The sequence below is a fragment of the Chlorocebus sabaeus genome, chromosome X (genome assembly GCF_047675955.1).
Source record: "Chlorocebus sabaeus isolate Y175 chromosome X, mChlSab1.0.hap1, whole genome shotgun sequence".
NCBI lineage: Eukaryota > Metazoa > Chordata > Mammalia > Primates > Cercopithecidae > Chlorocebus > Chlorocebus sabaeus.
The window spans coordinates 45,046,218-45,068,222 of NC_132933.1; the positions used below are offsets into that span (position 1 = coordinate 45,046,218).

The window sequence follows — 22,005 nt, forward strand, 5'->3', positions numbered from 1 at the left end:
AAAAAAAAAAAAAAAAAAAAAAGAATATCTTTCAAAAAGTAAGTTTTAATTTAGATGATGTTCAATTTCTTCATTATTTTTCTTTCATACTTCAAGTTTCTGGTGTATCAAAATCTCTGCTTAATCTAAGAGGACAAAGATTTTCTCCTAATTTTTCTACTGGAAATTTTAAAGTCTCAGGCTTATATTTATATCTACAATAAATTTTGAGTTAATTTTTGTACATAGTGTCAAGTATAGATCAAAGTTAATCATTTGTTTATTTTGCATATTGAATGTCCAATTGTTTCAGCACCATTTGTTTAAGACTATTCTTTCTCTACTGGACTATCACTGCAGCTTTGTCAAAAATCAGTTGACTAGATATTTGTGGATCTATTTCTGGACTCTATTCTGTTTCATTCATACATTTGTCTATCTTTACACTCTCTTGATTGCTGTAGCTTCACAATAAGTCTTGAAGTAGGTCCTGTAAATCTTACAGCTTTTTCTTTTTCTAAGTTGTTTGGGCTATGCTAGATCCTTTGGATTTTCATGTACATTTTCAAATTGCTCATCAATTGGGGGAAAATTGATATCATAACGATATCTTTCCATTTATTTAAGCCTTCTTTAATTTTCTCAGCAATTAAGTTTGCCATGCAAAGGCACTGCACATCTTTTGTCAGATTTATTCCTAAGTGTTTTATATATTTGATGTTATCATATGGCATTTTTATTTCAGTTTCCAATTGTTTGCTGCTAGTTTACAGAAATGCAACTAATTTTTGTATATTGATCTTGTATCATCCAGCATTACTAAACTCACTTACTAGTTCTAGTAGCTTTTTTGTAGATTTCATGCTATATTTTATATAGATCATGTTATCTGTAAATAAAGACTTGTTTTGCATCTTCCTTTCGAATTTGGATGCCTTTTTTATACTGGCGAGAAACTCTAGCACAATGTTGAATAGAAGTGTAAATGTGGACATCTTTGCCTTGCCCCCAATCTTAGCAGGGAAAGCATTCATTGATATCTGTAGCATTTTCCATAGATGCCTTTTAGCAGGTTGAAGAAGTTCCCTTCTATCTCTAGTTTGCTTTGAGTTTTTATCACAGTAGAGGCTGGATTTTCTCAAATTCTTTTCCTGCATCTATTGAGATAATCACAGGTTTGTTTGTTTTTTTCTTTTTGGTCTGCTAATATGGTGAGTTACATTGACTAATTTTTAGATGTTAAACCGAACTACCATTCCTGGAATAAACTGAACTTGGTCTCAATGTACCATCATTTCTATATATTGTTAGGCTCAATTTTGTGAATTTTTGTTAAGAATTTTTATATCTATATCCCTGAAAAATATTGGTCTGTAAGGGTAATGCTGGACTCACAGAGTGAGTTAGAAATTAATCCCTCATCTGTCGGCCGGGCGCCCTGGCTCAGGCCTGTAATCCCAGCACTTTGGGAGGCCGAGGCGGGTGGATCGCAAGGTCAGGAGATTGAGACCATCCTGGCTAACACGGTGAAATCCTGTCTCTACTAAAAACACAAAGATTAGCCGGGCGTGGTGGCGAGCGCCTGTAGTCCCAGCTACTTGGGAGTCTGAGGCAGGAGAATGGCGTGAACCCAGGAGGCGGAGTGCTGCACTCCAGCCTGGGTGACAGAGCGAGACTCTGTCTCCTCTCGAAAGAAAGAAAGAGAGGGAGAGAGGGAGAGAGAGAGGGAGAGAGGGAGGGAGGGAGGGAGGGAGGGAGAGAGGGAAAGAGGGAGGGAGGGAGGGAGGGAGGGAGGGAGGGAAAGAAAGAAAGAAGGGAGGGAGGGAGGAGAAAAGAAAATCCCTCATCTTCGATTTTCTGGGAGAATGTGCGTAGGATCAATATATTTATTCCTTAAATGTTGGTAGAAATCACCAGTAAGGACATCTAGCCCAGGAGTTTCCTTTATTGGAAGGTTTTTAATTGCAAATTCAATTTATTTAATAGCTAAGGGACTACTAGGATTTTCTACTTCTTCTTCAATGAGATTTGGTAGTTTATGTCTTGCACAGGAATTACCAAAGATAAAGTCTTGCCACAGAAGGGCTTTTAAAAATTAGTTTTGCATCTCACTGTGCTTATAAACAAAAAGAAAAGTAGATGAGCTTTGAAGTCATGAAATATGGAATTAGAGACAAAAATACTGGACTACTCCTTCACCTATGGCTTTGATTATGCCCAAAAAGCTTAAACTGGAGTTTGAAGTTTGCTTATGACATACAGTGCTTTTTTTCTAGCACGATGCTTTTTAAAGTCCGTTCCCACCAACTAAGTAGACTACTTGACTTGTTTCTATTTTCTGCCTATGAGAAGGGATTAGGGCTGTTTCTCCTAATTTTAGAAATGTAGGCATACGTGACAAGTTGGTTTGTCTTGCTCATGCTGCAAGCAAAATTGAAAATTAACTTCTGAAAGTATTTACAGCTTAAAATTGCAGCCAAAAAATAGGTAAAAGTAATATGTTGTTCTTGGCAAATGAAGACAGAGGTCCTGGTGTATTTGCTGGGTTTTGTACTTTGTAGGATTTTTTTTCCTTCTGATTTTTCCCCCTAGTCAGGAGGGATGGATTTTCTATGAGGCATTCAACTTTCCTAGTTAGTCTTCTCCACGTGTCATCTTTCCCCATCTGTGAGCAAGTTAAAACATCTTTTGCCTTATCAACACATGTAAGTAAGCCTTGTACATAATTAACAACAGAATTTGTTGTTTGAATCGCAGTTAAATAACAAATAGATCTGAAGTATAAGTATATCCCCAAATATTGCATGGAACATATACTAATCTGGGACATACTCATACTAAAAAGTTACTTGTGGTTTTTTTGAAATTCAAGCTTAATGTGCATCCTGTATTTTTATTTGCTAAATCTGAGTGTTCCTCACATGCTCCCTATGACTAGCCTTGGGAAGTGTTGTTCTTTAATAGCTACTCAGTAAATTCTTACTAACAGAGGAAAAAGAGGCTTCTATTTTAAGAACATTATGGGCTGTAATCCCAGCACTTTGGGAGGCCGAGACGGGCGGATCACGAGGTCAGGAGATCGAGACCATCCTGGCTAACACGGTGAAACCCCGTCTCTACTAAAAAATACGAAAAAAACTAGCCGGGCGAGGTAGTGGGCGCCTGTAGTCCCAGCTACTCGGGAGGCTGAGGCAGGAGAATGGCTTAAACCCGGGAGGCGGAGCTTGCAGTGAGCTGAGATCTGGCCACTGCACTCCAGCCTGGGCGACAGAGCCAGACTCCGTCTCAAAAAAAAAAAAAAAGAACATTATGAGCAACATTTAGTTTGCCTGTTTGTGTGTTAAATGTGGAAATGACCTGTATTTGTCTCCTATTCTGTTTCCTAATAACTGCTACTACTGAAGAACTACACACATGAACTCACCATCTGTCTCAACTGGGCATTTGTTAGACTGTGTCCCACTAGTCCAAAAGACAGAAATGGAACTGCCCTTAACCATTTGGACTTAATAACAGAGGAGACAGTCTGTCAGGATATTTCTAATGGGACACAGTCTCTGTCCTGGAATCCCAACCCTTCTTATTTCTGTAGGTTTAAAAACAAATTTTTTTTTTTTTTTTTTTTTTTGAGACAGAGTCCTGCTCTGTCGCCCAGGCTGGAGTGCCCTGGCGAGATCTCCGCTCACTGCAAGCTCCGCATCCCGGGTTCACACCATTCTCCTGCCTCAGGCTCCTGGGTAGCTGGGACTACAGGCGCCCGCCACCACGCCCAGCTAATTTTTTGTATTTTTAGTAGAGATGGGGTTTCACTGTGTTAACCAGGATGGTCTCGATCTCCTGACCTCGTGATCCGCACTGCCTCGGCCTCCCAGTGTGCTGGGATTACAGGCGTGAGCCACCGCGCCCGGCCTTAAAAACAAAATTCTTAATCTCCCAACTAGGAACATTAAAGGAGTTTGTTTTCAACTTGTAATGATTTTTCTAACGTTATCATGTTATAAATTAGCAGACAGGCTCTGTGCCAAGCCACCGAAGGCCATGACACTCACTGCATACTTAAGGTCTAGTAGCAAGAGTAAGCTCACAGGATGTAGAAGGACATACAGTTTCTCCATGCATTGCGCAACTGAGGAAATTGAGGCCCAGCTCAATCACCTGAAATACTTTTGAATATTTTTATTGGAAAACTATGGCCACAGTTTCTCTAAAGTAGTCAAAAAGGGAGGCTGTTAGAGTGAGCAACAAATACAACAGTGAAACATTAGCAGTGCTATTGTTGGAAAAGACAGAAAGTGAAATTTAAGAAAGGATGTATGAATTGTGTGATATATGAGTTCTATCTCAGTAAAGTTTTTACAAAAAGGAAAAAGAATGGATGTGACTAGAATTTCGAGAGAAATGGATGAAACATGAAAGGTATTCCAGGAAAATGGAATAATAATAAATAGGCCTCTATGACTAGAGGGGGTGACAGGTGGACTTGCAATGGTAGGTTGAGCCTAAGTCTGAGTGCCCTTAAATGTCATGCTTAAATTTTGAACTTTGTGGGTAATGGGGAGCTATCAAAGGCTTTTGAGGGAAGACAGAACAACCACATCCAAGTTTTAGAAGGATACATGTTTATCTTGTCCGATGATACTTCTCACTTTCTCCTTTTGACTGCAGTTATCTCCTGTATCAAGCTTTTAGTTTCCTGAGTGCAAGTAACGTTTTCTAAATATTTGTCTTTTTTCCATAGTGCCCAACACAGTGCCATTATACATAGCAGGTGTGCATTAAAGATTGTCTAGCAAGCACACAGCAGGCCAGTTAACAGCAGGCACTCAATAAATACTTGCTAAGTAAATGAATAAATTTAATCATTGCAACGTTAGTTATAGCTCTACTTTCCCCTCCTACTTTGGAAAGCATATCAGAATGCAAATGAGTAGGAGTGACTCAATTACAGAAAGAAACATGAATCCTCTCTTAATTTTCTGAAAAATTAAGGTGAAGAATTTGTATTTTAACTATTATTACTAACAAATACTTTTGACACACTTCATAACTGAATTTGTCACACAAGTGTGCCATGATGCCACTTGTAGGGTTTTCAGATGAAATAGATGAGACTCAGTTAAATATGAATTGCAGATAAATAACAAATAGATCTTAAGTGTAAGTATATCCCCAAATATTGCATGGAACATATACTAATCTGGGACATACTCATACTAAAAAGTTACTTGTGGTTTCTCTGAAATTCAAGCTTAATGTGCATCCTGTATTTTTATTTGCTAAATCTGCGTCTTCCTCACATGCTCCCTATGACTAGCCTTGGGAAGTGTTGTTCTTTCATAGCTACTCAGTAAATTCTTACTAACAGAGGAAAAAGAGGCTTCTATTTTAAGAACATTATGGGCAACATTTAGTTTGCCTGTTTGTGTCTTAAGCATTTGCTTGTTAAATTTACTTTAAGGTCTAACTGGATAGTACTACATCCCCTCAGGCCCTGGTTCATACTGACTGGCTAGAGCTTTTCAAGTGAAACCTGGCGTGCCTGTTCCTCTTCTACCCCTGATGCCATCAGTTGTTTTTATCTATGGTGTGAACACAGTTGAGCAGATGTTGGAGGGAAATGGCTTCCTGAAATATTCAGAAATGTCTGGTGTCAGCTTCTTCCTTAAAATAAAGTATAGGTGACAAGTCCCACATGGTAGGGAGCCAGCTCTCACAGATCACTTCCTTCTCTTCCCAGAGTCTTTCATTCATGAACTCATAGGGAGCTGTTCTTAAAAGGCAAATGTACATAAAACATGGGACAGGACCCAGCTTGGTTTAATGTGTGTTTTGTGTGTGTGTGTGTGTGTGTGTGTGTGTGTGTTCACATTTCAATGCAAAGGTTTTAGGTTTTGTTTTAGAATTGCTCAAAGTAAAGCCGGATTCTCTGCTATTAGCAAGAAGCTCAGAAACGTAGGGTGATGTTAAAGGGGGCCTGGTTTAAGGGAAGAGCTAAGATTTTGAGTCAAACGTGGGTCTGAATTTACACTGCTTCCTAGCTGACTGACCTTGGGAAGGCAAACTAACCCCTTGAAGCATCAGTTTTTTCATTTGTAAAATGATAATGGTAATAGTGCCTACCTTGTAGTGGAGGTGGAACAGTTCCGTGCGATAACAAAAGTGAACTACTTAACTAGGCACATAACAGATGCTCACAGTAGCCATTATTGTGAATGTGGCCCCAGGATAGGTCTGATCTAGCCAAAGAGGCCTCAGAATTTCTGGACCCTGAGGCCACTGGCAGGTGAAGGAAGGTCACCTCAGCATCTTGTATTATTTTTCTCTTTTAGATGTTTGGCTGTCTTCACTTTGTCACTTAACTAGCAAATGATACCAACTCTCTGAAACTCAGGATTTTTTTAAATCTGGAAAATGGTCATATGAAAAATAATTCCTTTGTTTCAAAAGTAGTTATAAGAATTATATATGAAGATTATTTAGAAAATGTACACACAGTATAAATAATATTGTGAAGTAAGTAGAGTAATATTGATTAAAAGGACCCCCAAAGAGGCATCTCTTAACACTCATCTTTCTTTTCCTGACTTTTTAAGTTTCAGGCCAATTCCTGGAACTAGTGGCAGCAGGTCCACTAAAAAACAACAACAACATAAACAAAAACAAAACAAAACAAAAAAACAAGAACCACACAGTTGAAGGTACGTGGTTTCTTATCCCCACTCTTATAGTTAATTTTCTATGCTGAAAAAGTCACTTAACAGCTGAGTTTTCATTTCCTCATCTTTAAAATGGGAATTAGTCATTGAGTGAGAACCTTTTAGGCATCCTCATGCACAGTACTAGACACTGTAATTGTAAATAATACCAGCTGATATAGATTAAGCATATTCTCAATATACCAAGCACTTGACAAAGAGCATCAACTCATTTAACCTCACTAAACCCTGTAAAGTAAAATATCCCTATTTTATAGTTCAGCAAATTGAGGCTTAAAGGATTTCCATTGATTTGTCTTATAGTGAAACCAAGATCTTCATCTCAAAGGAATCTAATGTCTAGGAGGGTAGGTGAAGATATAAATAAATTGTTGTAATGTTGCATATGTGTCTACGTCTCTACACACACACATACATCTAAAATATCTATTTCAGATTTGCGGTGGAAAATCACATGAGATATTATGTGAAAGACATTTTGAAGAAACCTGAAGTTATTAAAAGGGGACAGTTTTATTATGTTGTATGAAACCAGGAATGAGCAGCCATTTCAACAATCATTTACTGTGCTAATTCAAGACGAATTTATTATATTCCAAGGACTGTCTTATTTTGCACTGTGTGGAATATTAACAGGGCTAGTGTCTTTACAGTACCATACCTTCTTTCTTCTGAGACATAGTCACAATCCTAAAACCAATGCATTTTTTTAACCCCACCAGAGTCAATCATCCATTGATCCTACTACCTTTCTAGTGCCCCTTGCCCATTGCCTGTGCTCAGTTCCTTCCACAGGAAACCTAGATCCTATGGTCCATAATCATAATCACTTCTTTCCATATACCCTTGACTCCCTTGCCCCTCTTTTCCTTTATCATCCTCACCTAGCAAACCCCAGCCTTGATTAAATCCAACTCTTCCTCTAATCTACGTATATATCCATGTGGCTGGACAAGTCTACAGAAAACCTCACAATATTGATAACTGATGTTCCTTTAAGTCCATGACCACCAAACTAAAGTGGGCCCTTAGAGCTGCCTTGCAGTCCTGCCACATTTCCCTAGTTCATGCCTTCTCCCTGCTCTTCTAATCTGATCATGTCACACCTTATCTCTCTGCAAACCTCCAATACCTCCTTCCTGTTCTTATTCTCAGTTGATAACCTTGATTCTTGTTTCACTGAGAGGAAAAAATAAGTATGACGAAGAGAATGCCTGCATGCTTCCATTACCACATCAACTACCCTACCTGCATCTGTATCTATGTATTCTGCCTTCCCACCTGTCACTGTGGAGGAACTTTCAATTCTCTTACCTAAGGGCATTCCATCAACTTGTGTATTAGATAACATCCTCTCTTGTACACTTAAAGTCACCCCCAACAATTTTTCCATCTGTCTCCTGTGTCAACACATATTCCCTCAAAATACTAACATATTTCAATATCTCCAGTCTTAACAAAAAATTAAACATACTTATTACCCCATATCCCTCTTTGACTACAGTGCCATTTCTTCCATTCCAAATATCCCTTTAGATAATTGGCTATCCTGGATTTCTCCAGTTCCTCACTTCCCACTCTCTATTGAACCCCTTGCAATCTGGCGTTTAGCCACACTAAGCCACTGAAATTTATCTGGTACAGATCACCACATTGCTCAATCCATTGGTGTGTTTTCATATCTTGTCTTACTTAACCTGTCAACAATTTGGGTTTATCACTTTTTTTCCTCCTTGCTTTCCAGGGCCCCTCTGGATGTTGGTTCTTTACTCATATCACTGGCTACTCCCTCTCAGATTCCTTCTCAAGTACCTCCTCATGTTCTCTTAACAATGACATGCTTCAGTGCTTAATTCTAGGGTGTATTCTCTTCCCTTCATCTACCTTCACTCCCTTGGTAATCTCATCTACTTTGGAGGCTTTTTGTTTCTTTAGACAGGGTCTCACTCTGTCACTCAGGCTGGGTGCAGTGGCACAATCAGCCTCAAACTCCTGGGCTCCAGTGACCCTCCTGCCTCAGCCTCCTGAGTAGCTGGGACTACAGGCACATGCCACCATACCTGTCTAATTTTTTTTGTAGAGATGGGGTATCACCATGTTGCCCAGGCTGGTCTCAAACTCCTCAGCTCAAGCAATCCCCCGCCTTGGCTTCCCAAAATGCTGGGATTACAGATTACAGACACGAGCCACCACACCTAGCCCCTTGGCTTTATATAACAATGATAGCAGAGATGGTGATCTCCAGATAAACCCTGCTCTCTCCTACTCTCCATGTTGTTAGGTTTTCCAGTATGTCTGGTTCTTTTTAAAGGGAATATGAACACAAGAGATGTATCACTTCTGTAATAGGGAATTGAGAGCAGGTACTAGGATCTGAGATAGTGGAGGTGCTAGACAAAAGCAGCTTGGAAATCCAAGTCACCTTTGGAGAAGGCCACTAAGAGGAGCTGCTTTTGTCTTATTGGATTATGACATAAGTGATAAATCAAACTTTGTGTGCTAAACCATTGAGATCTTAGGTTTGTTACCGCAACATAGTCAAGTCTACACTGACTAAGGCATCTCCCTTGAATTCCAGACTTCCATAGCCAGCTATCTACTCAACTCTTCCATTTGAATATCTTATACACATCTCAAAACCAGAATTCCTGATGCTTCCAAAGCCAGCTTCTCCAACAGTTTTCTCCATCTGAATAAATGGCAATTTCATCCTTCTCGTTGTCTAGTACAGAAACTTTGGAGTCATTCTTGACTTCTCCCTTTCGGTCACATCCCACATCCAATCCATCAGCAAATCCTAGCAGCTCTACCTTTAAAACATACCTAGAATCATTTTACTTCTGTCAGACTCTATAACTGCCCCTCTGTTATAAACATCCATCATCCTGCTGAATTACCACAACAGCCTCCTAGGTGGCCTTTCTGCTTCTGTGCTTGCCCCACTACAGTTCACATGGCAGCTTGAGAAATCCCCCTTAAAAAGTAAATCAACTGGTGTCACTCACATGTTCCAAGCCCTTCAGTGGATTTCCAGGGGCAAAGCTCTTACACTGGTCTATGAAATCTTCTATGATCTGGCTCTTGCTCCAACTCTGGCTTTATCAGGTATCCCATCCCCTCATTCACTGCACTCCAGGATTCTGGCCTCCTTGCTGTAGCCAAAACATCAAGCATATTCTCTCATTTACTGCCTTTGCACTTGCTGTTCCCTTTGCCTACAATACTCTTTCCTCAGATATTCACATAACTTATTCCTTCATCTTCTATAGCAGTGTTTCTCAAACATTATGTGCATCAGAATCACCTGAAGGACTTGTTAAAACAGATTTCTGAGCCCCACCCTAAAGTTTATGATTCAGTGGATCGTGGAGGAGACAAGAATTTGCAACTCTAACAATTTCCCAGGACTGATGATTCTGGGCCAAAGATTGTGCTTTGAAAAACACTGTTTTCTGCTCAGAATTCCCTTTGTAAGCAAGGCCTTCCCTGACTCCCTTATATAAAATAACAAACTAACCCCAACACTTCCTACTCTCTTACCCAATTTAGTTTCCTCCATAATACAGATCACCTGACAGATATGTATGTAATATTCATTTACTGTTTGTCTTCCCTCTAAATTTTAACCAGGAAAACAAGGACTTGGTTTCGCTTATGGCTGTATGATACTGCCACTATCACCTATGCCTAACACAGTACCTAGCACAGAGTAGGCACTTAATAAATATTTGTTGAATGAATGGTGAGAATAAAATTATACACAGACAGTCTTCTGTGACCTAAGCTTCTGGAGAAAATTGCTCACAAAGATTATTGGCCTTTGCAATCCAATCACTTCAGCTAAGCCTCTGTTACTTCCTATCTTGCTTCCTGGGTTACCTTTTGCATCACTGTCATCCTTGCCAACTCCCATGCAAGAAAGCACTGGTGATGCCTAGAAAAGCCTATTGGTTGGTGGTAGAGGCACTGTGATGTAACTATTTCAGGAGACCCAGGAGAAAGGAAGGATCCCAGGTGATGCTGATCTCTAACACTTGTAACTCAGTTGTTCTGACAGCAGTTATTTCACAGCCCTTCACTGAATATCTGCTTGTGACAGGGCTGCAGAAAAGCATAAGACATGGTTCCAATCCCAGTCTGATGGCAGAATCAAATAAATTGAGTAAAATACTGCAAAACTCCATCAGCAAAGAGAAGAGAGTAAGAACTGCTCCTAAAATTGCTGAGAAGGAGGCAGAGTATAAGGGGGTCTTCACCAAAAAGATGGTTGAGCTGGGTTTAAAAGAATGAATAGAAATTTTGTTTGTGGTAAAGGGAGTAGGAAAGCATTTTAGACATAGGAACCAGCATCAGCAAAAGGATAGATGTGTGGAGTAGAGATTATATTTAAAATATTTAGTAATATTTAGGGTTATGGTTTAGCAAATCCTAACCTTTAACTCTAATTGCTAAATATTTTTAGCATTTAAAAATAATTTTGGAGGCTGATGTGGGAAGATCACTTGAGGCCAGGAGTTCGAGACCAGCCTGGCCAACATGGCAAAACCCCGTGTCTACTAAAAATACAAAAATTAGCTAGGTGTGGTGGCAGGTGCCTGTAATCCCAGCAACTCGGGAGGCTGAGGCAGAGAATGGCTTGAACCTGGGAGGCAGAGGCTGCAGTGAACCCAGATCGCACCACTACACTCCAGCCTGAGTGACAGAGCGAGACTCCATCTCAAAAAAGAAAAGTTAAGTGAGTGCAGTGATTCTCTGAAATGACAAATAACTCGTGGTGGTGATCTGGGGGGAAAAAGTACAATCTTACCTTTATTTACTAGGTATTTTTATTCAGTAGCAATAAAACCATGAAAAATTCATTTCAATGTATAAAATGTGGTTATGTTCTTGATTCTGATAATTACATATACAGACATCAACAAATCCAAATGGACATCCTGACCAAGCAAAGTGAACATCAGCCGTAGACAAACTGGCATGACCATATCAGTGTACAGCACTCGATAAGGAGCTCCAGAGAAAGACCAGAATGTTGCAAAAAATGCTGAGTAGTCTAGTATAGCTAATATTAATATAATAATAATAGCTGACACTAAGTGAATACTATGATCCAGGTACTGTTTTGCATGCTTAATCTTATTGAGTCCTCCAGTCAAACTCTATACAGTAGATACTGTTGCCATTCTCATTTTACAGGTAGGAAAATTGAGTTTCAGAGAGATAAAGTCACTTGCCTAAGTTCATCCAACTCAGAAATATTAGAGCTGGGATTTAAACCTATACAGACTGACTCCAGAACTTATATTCCTAATTAAGGGATACTGCCTTAGATATTGGCTAGAACATAGGTTTGCCCCTTAGCACTGTGGTTTTATACAAAGGAGTAAAATAAATTGACTTTTCCCTTATAAACGTTACAGTCTGGATGAGGAAACAAGACTCTCAGTTATGCAATCTTAGGAACATTGCAAAGACTCTCCCATAACAACATGTGATACTTAGCCAGTGAATGGGACTTAGTGAGTATTGTTGTATTTCACTGAAGCTGAAGTGGTCATGGAAAATATGGAACTTGAATTTGGCCTTGAGAGGTATGGAACAGTAGGAAGAATATTGCATTATGTTCAGAAGCATTAGAATCCACTTGTTAACAGTGTGACCCAAGTCAAAATAATCTTCTTCAGTGTTATCATCTATAAAATAAGTGATTTGGATTAGACCAATACTTCTTAACAAAAGTACCCCAGGAGGTATTTTGCAATTTGTGAAGCCATTCGTGATTGTCGAAATGATCAGGGAGTCGGGAACACTTACTTGGTGGCTGCCAGGAATGATAGGTGTTCTGAATACTATGCATCCTGAAGGATAGAGAAGACCTCTGGATATTCATGGAGATGAAAACTCTGTTTATAATTATTGAAGTCTAGAACATAAACACATTTTATATATTGAAATGAATTTTTTCATGGTTTTCTCGAATAAAACTGCCCAGTAAATCAAGGGAAGATTGTACTTCCCGCCCCCCACCCACGATCATCACCATGAGTTGTTTATCATTTGAGAGAATCACTGCACTTACTAATAGCAACTGCATTCATGATACTTGAATCATCAATACTGCATCCCGGTGTCATTCTGTGTCAGCAGGCTGTTACACTCATCATAATTCTCTATAGAGCTGTTGGCCTCTGACTACCACTTCATGACATCTACTAATATAGCCATGTATGAGCTTTTATATATTGAAATACATAGCTTTTTATTACAAATGACTTTTCTTCTTTTTATTTTTCTTTGCAATACAGTTAGGGCATACTATGTACTTTTAAAATTTTTCCTTCCATTTTTATTATAGCTTATTCCTATGAATTTCTTTTTAGGATGGCAAGGGAGAGTAATAATTATAATAAAAATAATAAGGTACTGCTCGAATAGAGTTAAGAACCACTGTATTAGATGATCTCCCCAAACCTTTCCAGTTTTAATTTTCTTGGGTATAAGAAGGGTTTGATCTTGAGAGAAAAGGGAGAGCATTCCAAGGTGGAAATCACACCAGCCACATGGCCTGGTCAAGCAGTGGGTGGATTGTCCCCAGATATGCCAGGATAAAGCAGAGGCTTCTCAGGTCTAGTCTGGTCATGTTCCCTGGAAGCCTGCCTTCACTCTTCCCACCTCACTGTAATTGAAGACTCCTGGGGAAACTGCCAGGGCTGGCATTACAGGAAATTGCCTTGTGCCCACCAGGGCTTCTCTGGTTACTTTCCTCAGTGACAAAGGACAGTGATGACTTCCTGTCTGTTAGCTGAGTGTCTTTGCCTCCTTGTTCTGGCGAGTTCCTAAGAAACCTTAGCTTCTGATTCTTATGGGTTTGTTCAGCTTCTGCTATCGTTTTTTTGCCCCCCTCTTTTCCAGTTCCCTTGCTTCCAGTCTCTTTGGTCCATGTTTGAGGGGTCTGGAAACTTTTCATCTACTATAGACCAATTTTATGGAACACTCAAACAGACATTGTTTGGAAGTAAGCCATAACTCCGAATAGATGCCATTTCAACTTTGGCAACACCTGTCAAGTTCTCGTCCTTGAAGGGAATGATTTTTATCACTTAATATTATGTATTATTTTGTATTCTTATTAATTATATGTGCTTGTTGAAGACTGCTTAGAAAACACAGGAATGTATGGAGAAGGAAATACAAATTATCCTTAATACCAAGAAATACAGTATAGCATAGGTGAAGATAAAATTCAATGCTGCTCTCTCAGTTCTCTCTTGTTTCCCAGCCCCTAGCTTCCTCCTGCCAGAGTACCTCTTGATCTCACCCTTAGGAAAACTTGCCTGTCCTATATTCCATAAAATGGAAGGTAAACTGGAAAGTGTGCAATAGCACTTACCATGTCAAGAGCTTATAAGAGAAACTATAACGTATAAGGAAGGTGTTTGGAATCTAAAATAGTAATATTTTGTCATAGCTTTGCCATCACTACCTTATTACCAAGGTGTTGTGCTGATAAAGTGTTGTGGGAATGTCTAAAGAGATAAGAGACCATCTGAGAAATTCACAGTGCTCTCTAGGAATTAGGAAAAGGCACACAGTACACAGAGGCAAGAATGATTAAGTGCGAGGTCAGCTCATAAATATGCCTTTCTCTTTGGAAAAAAACATCCAACATTAAATAAAAAAGTTGGATGGTTCTAAATCCATGCATCCCAGAGATAAAGTTCTTGTTACAGATAATAGTTAGAATTTATGTTTTGCTTTTTTCCCAAGGTGGATATGGTCAGAATTGCAGTTTTTCTTATTGTTGAGTCTTTGTATTGAGGTTCTGGTAGACAAAGGACTTAGAAAACACTAAGGCTTAAGGGTTAAGGTCAAGACTTTGGAGTTAGTCAGACCTGAGTTCAAATCCTAACTCCATTCATGTGGTCCCCAAAAATTCCTTGAGTGTCATCCATGGTTTTAGACATTGGAGATACAGTATTGGACAAGACAGTGAAGTCCCTACTTACATGAAGCTTACATTCTAGTAGGAGTAGACAGAATGTCTAACGATGAAAAGGTAATGAAATTATATGATTGGAAGTAACTGGAGACTCAGGAATGGCCTCTCTGAGAATGGACAATTGAACTGAGACCTCAGTGATGAAAAGAAGCCAGGATTTTTTTAAAAAAATCTCGGAGAAGAACATTGCAAAAAAAAGGAACAGCGAGGGCAGAGGCCCTGAGGCAGGAACAGGCTTGATGTTTTTAATGAACAAAATGAACGCCCTCCTGTGTGACTGAAGCAGAGTGAGCCAGAGAGAAAGGAGATGAGGTTGGTGAGGATCAGCACATGTCAGGTCATGTGCGGGCCTTGCAGAAATTCAGCTAGCAATCATCACCATCAATCAGAGGAGAGGGAAAAGTGAAGTGAGAGAGCTTGGGGGGTACTATAAAATACCAGCTGAGGAATTTGGATCTGACTAACTGGGCATGGGAGTGCCACTGTAAGGTTTGAATGGTGTGCTGAAATGGAGTTTGAGAAGAACAATTCTGAGAGCAGAGTACAAGGTAGCCATTTTCATATGTCACTACACATCTAGCACTTGAATTTCATTCAAGTTATCTGCTATAGCTACATTTTATCAATGAGTGCAAATCCATAAGTCACCGGACACCTGTTTTCACAAGAATATGTCTAGAGTCTATTTCCAGCCCCCAAGTAATTCTGTTGTATATTGTGCCTGGAATTTCTACCAGTGAGCAAGTGTCTAAAGTTCCAAAACCGGCTATTTATTTGATGAGGTATAGACCTGACCTGAAAGGATGCTAGCTTAAGATTAGTTTTTATTTCATTTGATTACTGACAACATCAGATAAGATCATTAAGCCGCGAAAGATTTACTTGGTAAAGAAGCGAAGAGTTAGGTTTGCTGGGACAACATTGCTTCTTGGTTCACATGGTTTATTAACTTTTTCCTTTTTTTAATAGGGAGAGAAGTCTTATGGAAAGCCGTGTGGGGGCCAAGACTGCAGTGGGAGCTGTCAGTGTTTTCCTGAGAAAGGAGCCAGAGTAAGTTGCTTATTTCATTGTTGAAAGACAAATAGTTGCATGGGAGCTGTTATCTGTTTTCTTTAGAAATAAACTGCTTAGAATTTACTCTTATGACCTCATGGAACAAGCAAAGTGATGAGGACCAGCTGGTAGGAGCTTTGCTAACTGATGATAGTCAGAGTTAGATTGGTCAAAGTCTCTGAGGTACCAAGAAGAGGTTTCCTTCATTCGCTTAATGCCAAGGTTTCCTGAGAGTTTCATCTGGAGTTTTTCCAAAAGCCAATTAGGTTGCAGAGAGCCAGATTGTGACGATGTTTGTAGATAAGTGTAAATTTTCATAGCTCACTTGATTCTTCCCTCCCAGTCTGGGGAATAGGTGTTCCAATTGTTATCTACAGACTGTGGATGTGACTTGTCCAAAATCACCCTGCTTGTTAGTGATAGACTCAAGAGAACAGGGTAGCCATAAAGTCCAGAAATATAGGTGACGATACATAAAGAATGGTTTATAGGTATTACATTACAACATAGGATACGTTTTAAAATGTTGTGACATAGTCCATGTATTGTCCCTCATTAGCAATGCACAGTTCAAATTGTCATGCAAATTGCAATGAACTCAGTGCATTGACACAGCACTTCTATCAGTTCCTGAATATGCATAGCCCCTAGATATTTGTATCTATGATTTTCACTGAAAAAATGCATTTTTAGTATAACCCAGGAAAAGTGTTGAAAGGGGTTCAATCTGAAAAACAATTAGACACATACACAAGTTGAGCATCCCTAATTCAAAAATCTGAAATCTGAGATGTTTCAAAATCCACCATTTCCTGAGCACTGATGTGACACTCAGAGGAAATGCTCATTGGAGCATTTTGGATTTTGGATTTTTGGATTAGGGATGCTCCATCTGTGTGTGTGTGTGTGTGTGTGTGTGTGTGTTTCCAGGATTAATGGCCATCCTACAGAGTTCAGAACTTCCCATTTCTAGCATTGTGAATGCACTCTCATCACACTCAAACAAGCCTAAGGGCTTATACTGTCAAAAGAAGGTAGTAGTATAAATAGATCAACCAAACTTTCAAATCCATAGCCAAACAGGGAACACAGTGACTGTTCCACCTTCTCTTTCATTATTTTACATTTGGGGTAAAGTGAAATGTCAAACTATGCCAGAATTTGAAGGAAGAGAATAAAAATCCATCTTCTCATCAAAGGGGACCAGACCTATTCTACATTAAAGACATGGACTTAGAGAATCGTAAAATATGAGAAAGGGAAGGTCTCTTAGTAAGCTTCACATATTATTCATTGATTGTACAGAGGAAACAGACTCAGAAGGAAAATTACTTCCTGGGATCACATAGCAAAGTGATGACAGATTCCAGGCCTTTATCTGGGTCCTTTGATTTCTCATCTATTTACATCACCAACTTACCTACTGCTGCCTCTCACTGTAGCCACCAAGATCCATACCCGTACCTCTGAGACATTCTAGAAAAAAAAATTCACAATAAATATATGAATGCATTCTTGAACAACATGCAAGCAGCATAGACAAAGCAAAAATCTCCCTTGATGCTCTCTCAGTGCCACTACTGTCATTCTTATCTTTTTCCATATATAATCAGAGAGATATGTACACATATGTCTAAAAATAGTCTCATTATCTGATTTTCTTGTCCAAAATAGAATTCTAAGTATTTATTCTGGGCCCTTTTTGTAAACTTAACGTGTCCTTAAGATATTTTTCTCTACCCCATAGTTTAATTCAGCCATTCCCCTTTTGACAGCTACTTAGGTTGTTTCTAAATTTTTGCTATTTGTAAAATGGCAGAGCTACAGTGAAAATCTTTGAGCAGGCCTCCTTGTGTTCAAGCATAGATACTAGCTCAAGCATAGATACATCTCTAGCATAGACACTAAGGATCATAATTAACTGGTAGAAGGGTAATAGACATTTTTAAACTTCAAAGCCACTGCCAAATTAGGCTACAAAGTATTCTGCAATTTGTATTCCCATCAGCATTGTACAAAAATGCCCATGTTTCTACACCCTTGCCAACACTTGATATCTTTGCTAATATGATGAGTGAAAATCATTCTAATTCCCTGAGTTTAAGTGTCTTTTCACATATTACCTGGAAATTTATATTTCTTCTGTGAATTTCCTGGACATATTCTCTAGCCACTTTCCTAACTGATGATTCTTATTGACTTACTTTACCTCTGCAAAGATGCAGCAAATAAAAATGACCCAAATCGGTGCAAGTGAGATTTAAGGTCTGACACAAAGGGACATTTCCCGATGGATTGTGGCAGGATGAGAAGCAGTTAGACACAACAACCAGGAAACTGAGAAGCTCTGGGCTGTTTGTTGGGTTGGGGAGCCTTTAAAAGTATAAAATTTTATATATCTGATTGGACGTCAGTCCTACACCAGGCAAACATGCCTACAGTGACCTCATTGTTAAACCCCTGGCTAAGATTTTGATCTCTGGAAATGGAGGGCAGTAGATTTATTTCATGAGGAGCCCTCATTTAGGTTTCAAACATCTGGAACCTTAGTCTGGCTTCTCTTTTGAAAACATCTGAGTGGCTGAGGGGGTGGGGGATGGAGGAAATTAGAATATCACTGCACAGATTTTTCCCTCAATATTTAAAAGACACAGACTCCACACTGTCAAATATGTTCCTAAAAATGTATTTGCAAAGTCTAAAGTTTCAAAGAATGCTTGTCAAAGTTACTGAACCAGACCAAGCCATATTTCATGAGTCGAGAGCAGGAATGTCCTATTTCCCAAATAGATAAGACCTATGCTCATGCAGAAAACCATGAACGTGGATGCTTGAAGCACAAGCAGGTCCTGTTTAGTCATCCTCCCTTTCCTCCTATGTTCCCAGGGCCAAGCAGAATTGTTTAAACTGGCCCCAGCACTATTGACCCTGCAGGACAGCCCCTCAGTACCCCTTGTGTGCAGATTTCAGAAAGATTTGGGACTGTTTTCCTTAGCTGAGCAGAGGGCCCCATTTATATTTCAAGCTGTTTCTCTTGAGCTGGGAGCGGAACGGAACATTGGGTCACCCCTGAGATATGCTGCAGCCCTTGGCAGGCCTGTCCCCTGCCTTGGGGAAACATCAAGCGCATAGCTTGCTGGGCAGTGTGTACTTTTTCTTTGCCAAAGTCCTCTTGAACTGACTAGTACCTTTACACAACACCTAGCACTCCTGCAAAACTGCAATCTAGCCGTTTTTGGCTGAAGCTATCTCAAACCGATTTCTCAAAGGTATGCCCTGCCTGGTAAAAGTCCCTACCTAATGTTGGTACACTGCTTTGCAGTTTCCAAAACATCTTTCAGGGGCTGTAATCCTGTATGTATGCAACAAATAAAGAAACTGGTAAGTGACTTGCCCAAGGTCACCAGCCTGCTAGTGGCTAAACCTTATTTAGCCAACTTTAAGAGAATGGCAATCTTTAAAAATGAACTGCCTCATAGTGTTAAATAAAGACGTTTTCACCCAGATGTTCAGATTTGAACTTAATATATGACTTTCACTTTTCTTTCTTAGGAGTAGGTGTTATTATCTGGAAGAACTATTCTTTCGGGTTGTTCTCTTCCCTGGTATTTTTTCCCCTGCCACTTGATTAAACAAAACATTTTAGGTTGACATTTCCAACACTTCTCTTTTTTCCCTACTAGATATGAAAGCTATCTCTGCATTATACTCCATCAGTGTGTGTTTGTCTGAAGTTGGGGGTGGGCGGAGGGGGCAGTTTGTTTTCTTCTGAGCCTAGTATTCCTTAATACTCTTTTAGAGGTTTCCCTGTTTGAACATTGTTCTGGTGTTTATCTAAAACATGGTGACCTCCTAATTATCCATGCCATCTAAAGAAGCATTATCACAGATAATCCAAAACCATGGGGAATGTTTGGACTGCCCTCTAGATAAAGGCTGTTTGTCCCCCATTTTATGCCTAGCTTGAGAGTTTATGAAGCTAGCCTGGGTTTCATGTGAAACTGAGCCCAGGTTTCTTAATTCCTTATCTCCTGCCTGCATCCTGCTGTTCCACTGCCACAAAATGTGTTTCCCATGAATTCCAGAACCCAGTTGCATTAACAACTAGTCCTTCAATTTATTCTCCTGCAAACATCTGGCATTCCCTGTATCAGCTGACTGGTGCCATGGCTACCAAGAAACCTTTCCATTTTCTCCTGAATTAGGAAATTGCAGTGTACATCTTTCCTCCTCCTTGTGTATCCCCTCATGCCCCTCTCCTGACTAGCCACTACAACACACACCAGTGTCCTTGCTCTACTTCTCCAACATGAAAGCTCATATTGTATATCACCTCCTTGGGTGGCTAGGCCTTGCTCCAACTGCCTGCACTTAAGTTTTGTGCCTTATTTCATGACAAATATTTGCCCCTCTCACTCCTCAGACATCTGTGGGCTGGCCCTATTTCTGACACTAATCACTACTAAGTTACTTGTTGCCAAATCCAATGAATATTTTTCATTCCTTATCTTCCATGATGGCCCTGCTATATAAGACACCTCCTTCTCTCCTGAAACTTTCTGTTCCCTTGAATGTTATGCTATCCTTTCCTAGTTCTTTTCCTGCTGTGATCGGGATCTCCCAGCATTCTGTCCTCATCCCACTTTTCTTCTCAGTGTAGGCCTCTCCCAGGGTGGTTTTATATACTCCAGGGATTTCAGCCACCATCCATACAATGATAAATATTAAATCTCTAGCTCTAGTTCAGATCTTTCTCCTAGATTCAGATAGGCATTGTCAATTTCTTGCTGGTTATCTCTGCTTGGATTTCACTGACACCATAAACATGTCTATACAGAACTCCATTACCAACCCCCACCAGATGTACTCCTTCCTAAATTCTATCCATGTCTTCCCCATCACAACAAATGGCATCAACAAGCACTGAGCTGCTCAAGCCAGAAAACTGGGAGTCATTCTTGTCTTCTCTTTCCTTTCCCTGCTACCTCCAATCCATCATTAAGTCCTGTCCATTTGTCTTCTGAAATTGAGCTTGAATACATCCAGTTCTCTCCATACCCATTTCTCCAATCCAGGCTCATATCATTTTTTGCCAGAATTACCTCAGTAACCTCAAGACTGATCTCTCAGCCTCTAATCTCACTCTCTCTCAATTTGCCACTGTCCTGCCATAATCTTTCCAAAACACAGATATGTATCATGAAACTCTTGCTTCAAGTCCTTCAATGGCTCCCCCATGGACTTCACAATAAAATCCCATCTCTAGAAAACCTATAAAGTCCTTCATTACCTGGCCCTGGACTACCTCTCCAATATTATCTCTCATTAAGGACCCTCCTCACTTCAGAAAACAAAACAAGACAAATATTTTCAAAACAATATGAGTTCACTGAACTGTTCATAGTTCTCAGAGCTACTGTGTTGTTTAATGTGTTGCAGGTTTTATACTTGCCACCCCTTCTACGTGTACTAGTCTTCCACTAGCTCTATCCTTTCTCTGTTGACTTGCTTCTATTTATCCATCCTTTAAAACTGAGCACAGATTTCATCTCTTTGGGAAGCTTTCCATGATCTGCCAGGCTGGTGTTATCTACTCTTATCATCATTTCTCTTCACTTGTCAGCTCTCCACTGTCTTAAGAACAACTAAAGCAGAGACACTGAGTGTTCTTAGACTCTGTAGAGTCCGTAGGCACTACACACTGTCTCATGAAAGACTGACCAACTGACCAAGCAATTTTGCATAGGTATGGTTCTAGCCCTGCTCTCCACATCCAGGATTAGCTGTTAGGATGCTGTGAAGTTGATGGGAAGTAATCCCTGCTGCTGAAAGAAGGCAAAGAGCCAGGGCAGTCATTTTCACATCTTCTTTAGCTCCTGTTAGCTGCAAGGACCACACATCTGATTTCGATAGTTTGCTCTGGGATTCTGCTTTCCTTAACTCCTCTGAGTTTTTGACTCTGGCCTCTTCTTTGACTTGATTGCTTCTTACTCTATACCTAACAATGCAAGGGACTTGGCAAAATGCTTATCTTTTACTTCCAGCAATTAATTCTTTCTCCAAGATGAGAACATTAATGAATAATTGTAAGTCAAAGGTAATCCCTAACTTACTTACTTTTTTTTTTTTGGAGACAGAGTCTCGCTCTATTGCCCAGGCTGGAGTGCGGTGGCCGGATCTCAGCTCACTGCAAGCTCCGCCTCCCGGGTTCACGCCATTCTCCTGGCTAAGCCTCCCGAGTAGCTGGGACTACAGGTG

The 22,005-nt window shown here is 39.9% G+C and overlaps 1 protein-coding gene across 7 annotated transcripts in view; it reads left to right on the forward strand.

Moving 5' to 3' along the window:
• The window catches only part of COL4A6 (collagen type IV alpha 6 chain), a 300,057-nt gene that overhangs the window by 128,895 nt on the left and 149,157 nt on the right, over positions 1 to 22,005 (forward strand). For all 7 annotated transcript variants that reach the window (XM_073013472.1, XM_073013471.1, XM_073013473.1 and 4 more), the window contains exon 3: positions 15,664 to 15,744. In XM_073013472.1, the coding sequence (XP_072869573.1) occupies positions 15,664 to 15,744 (81 nt within the window). The remainder of the gene's footprint in view (positions 1 to 15,663; positions 15,745 to 22,005) is intronic.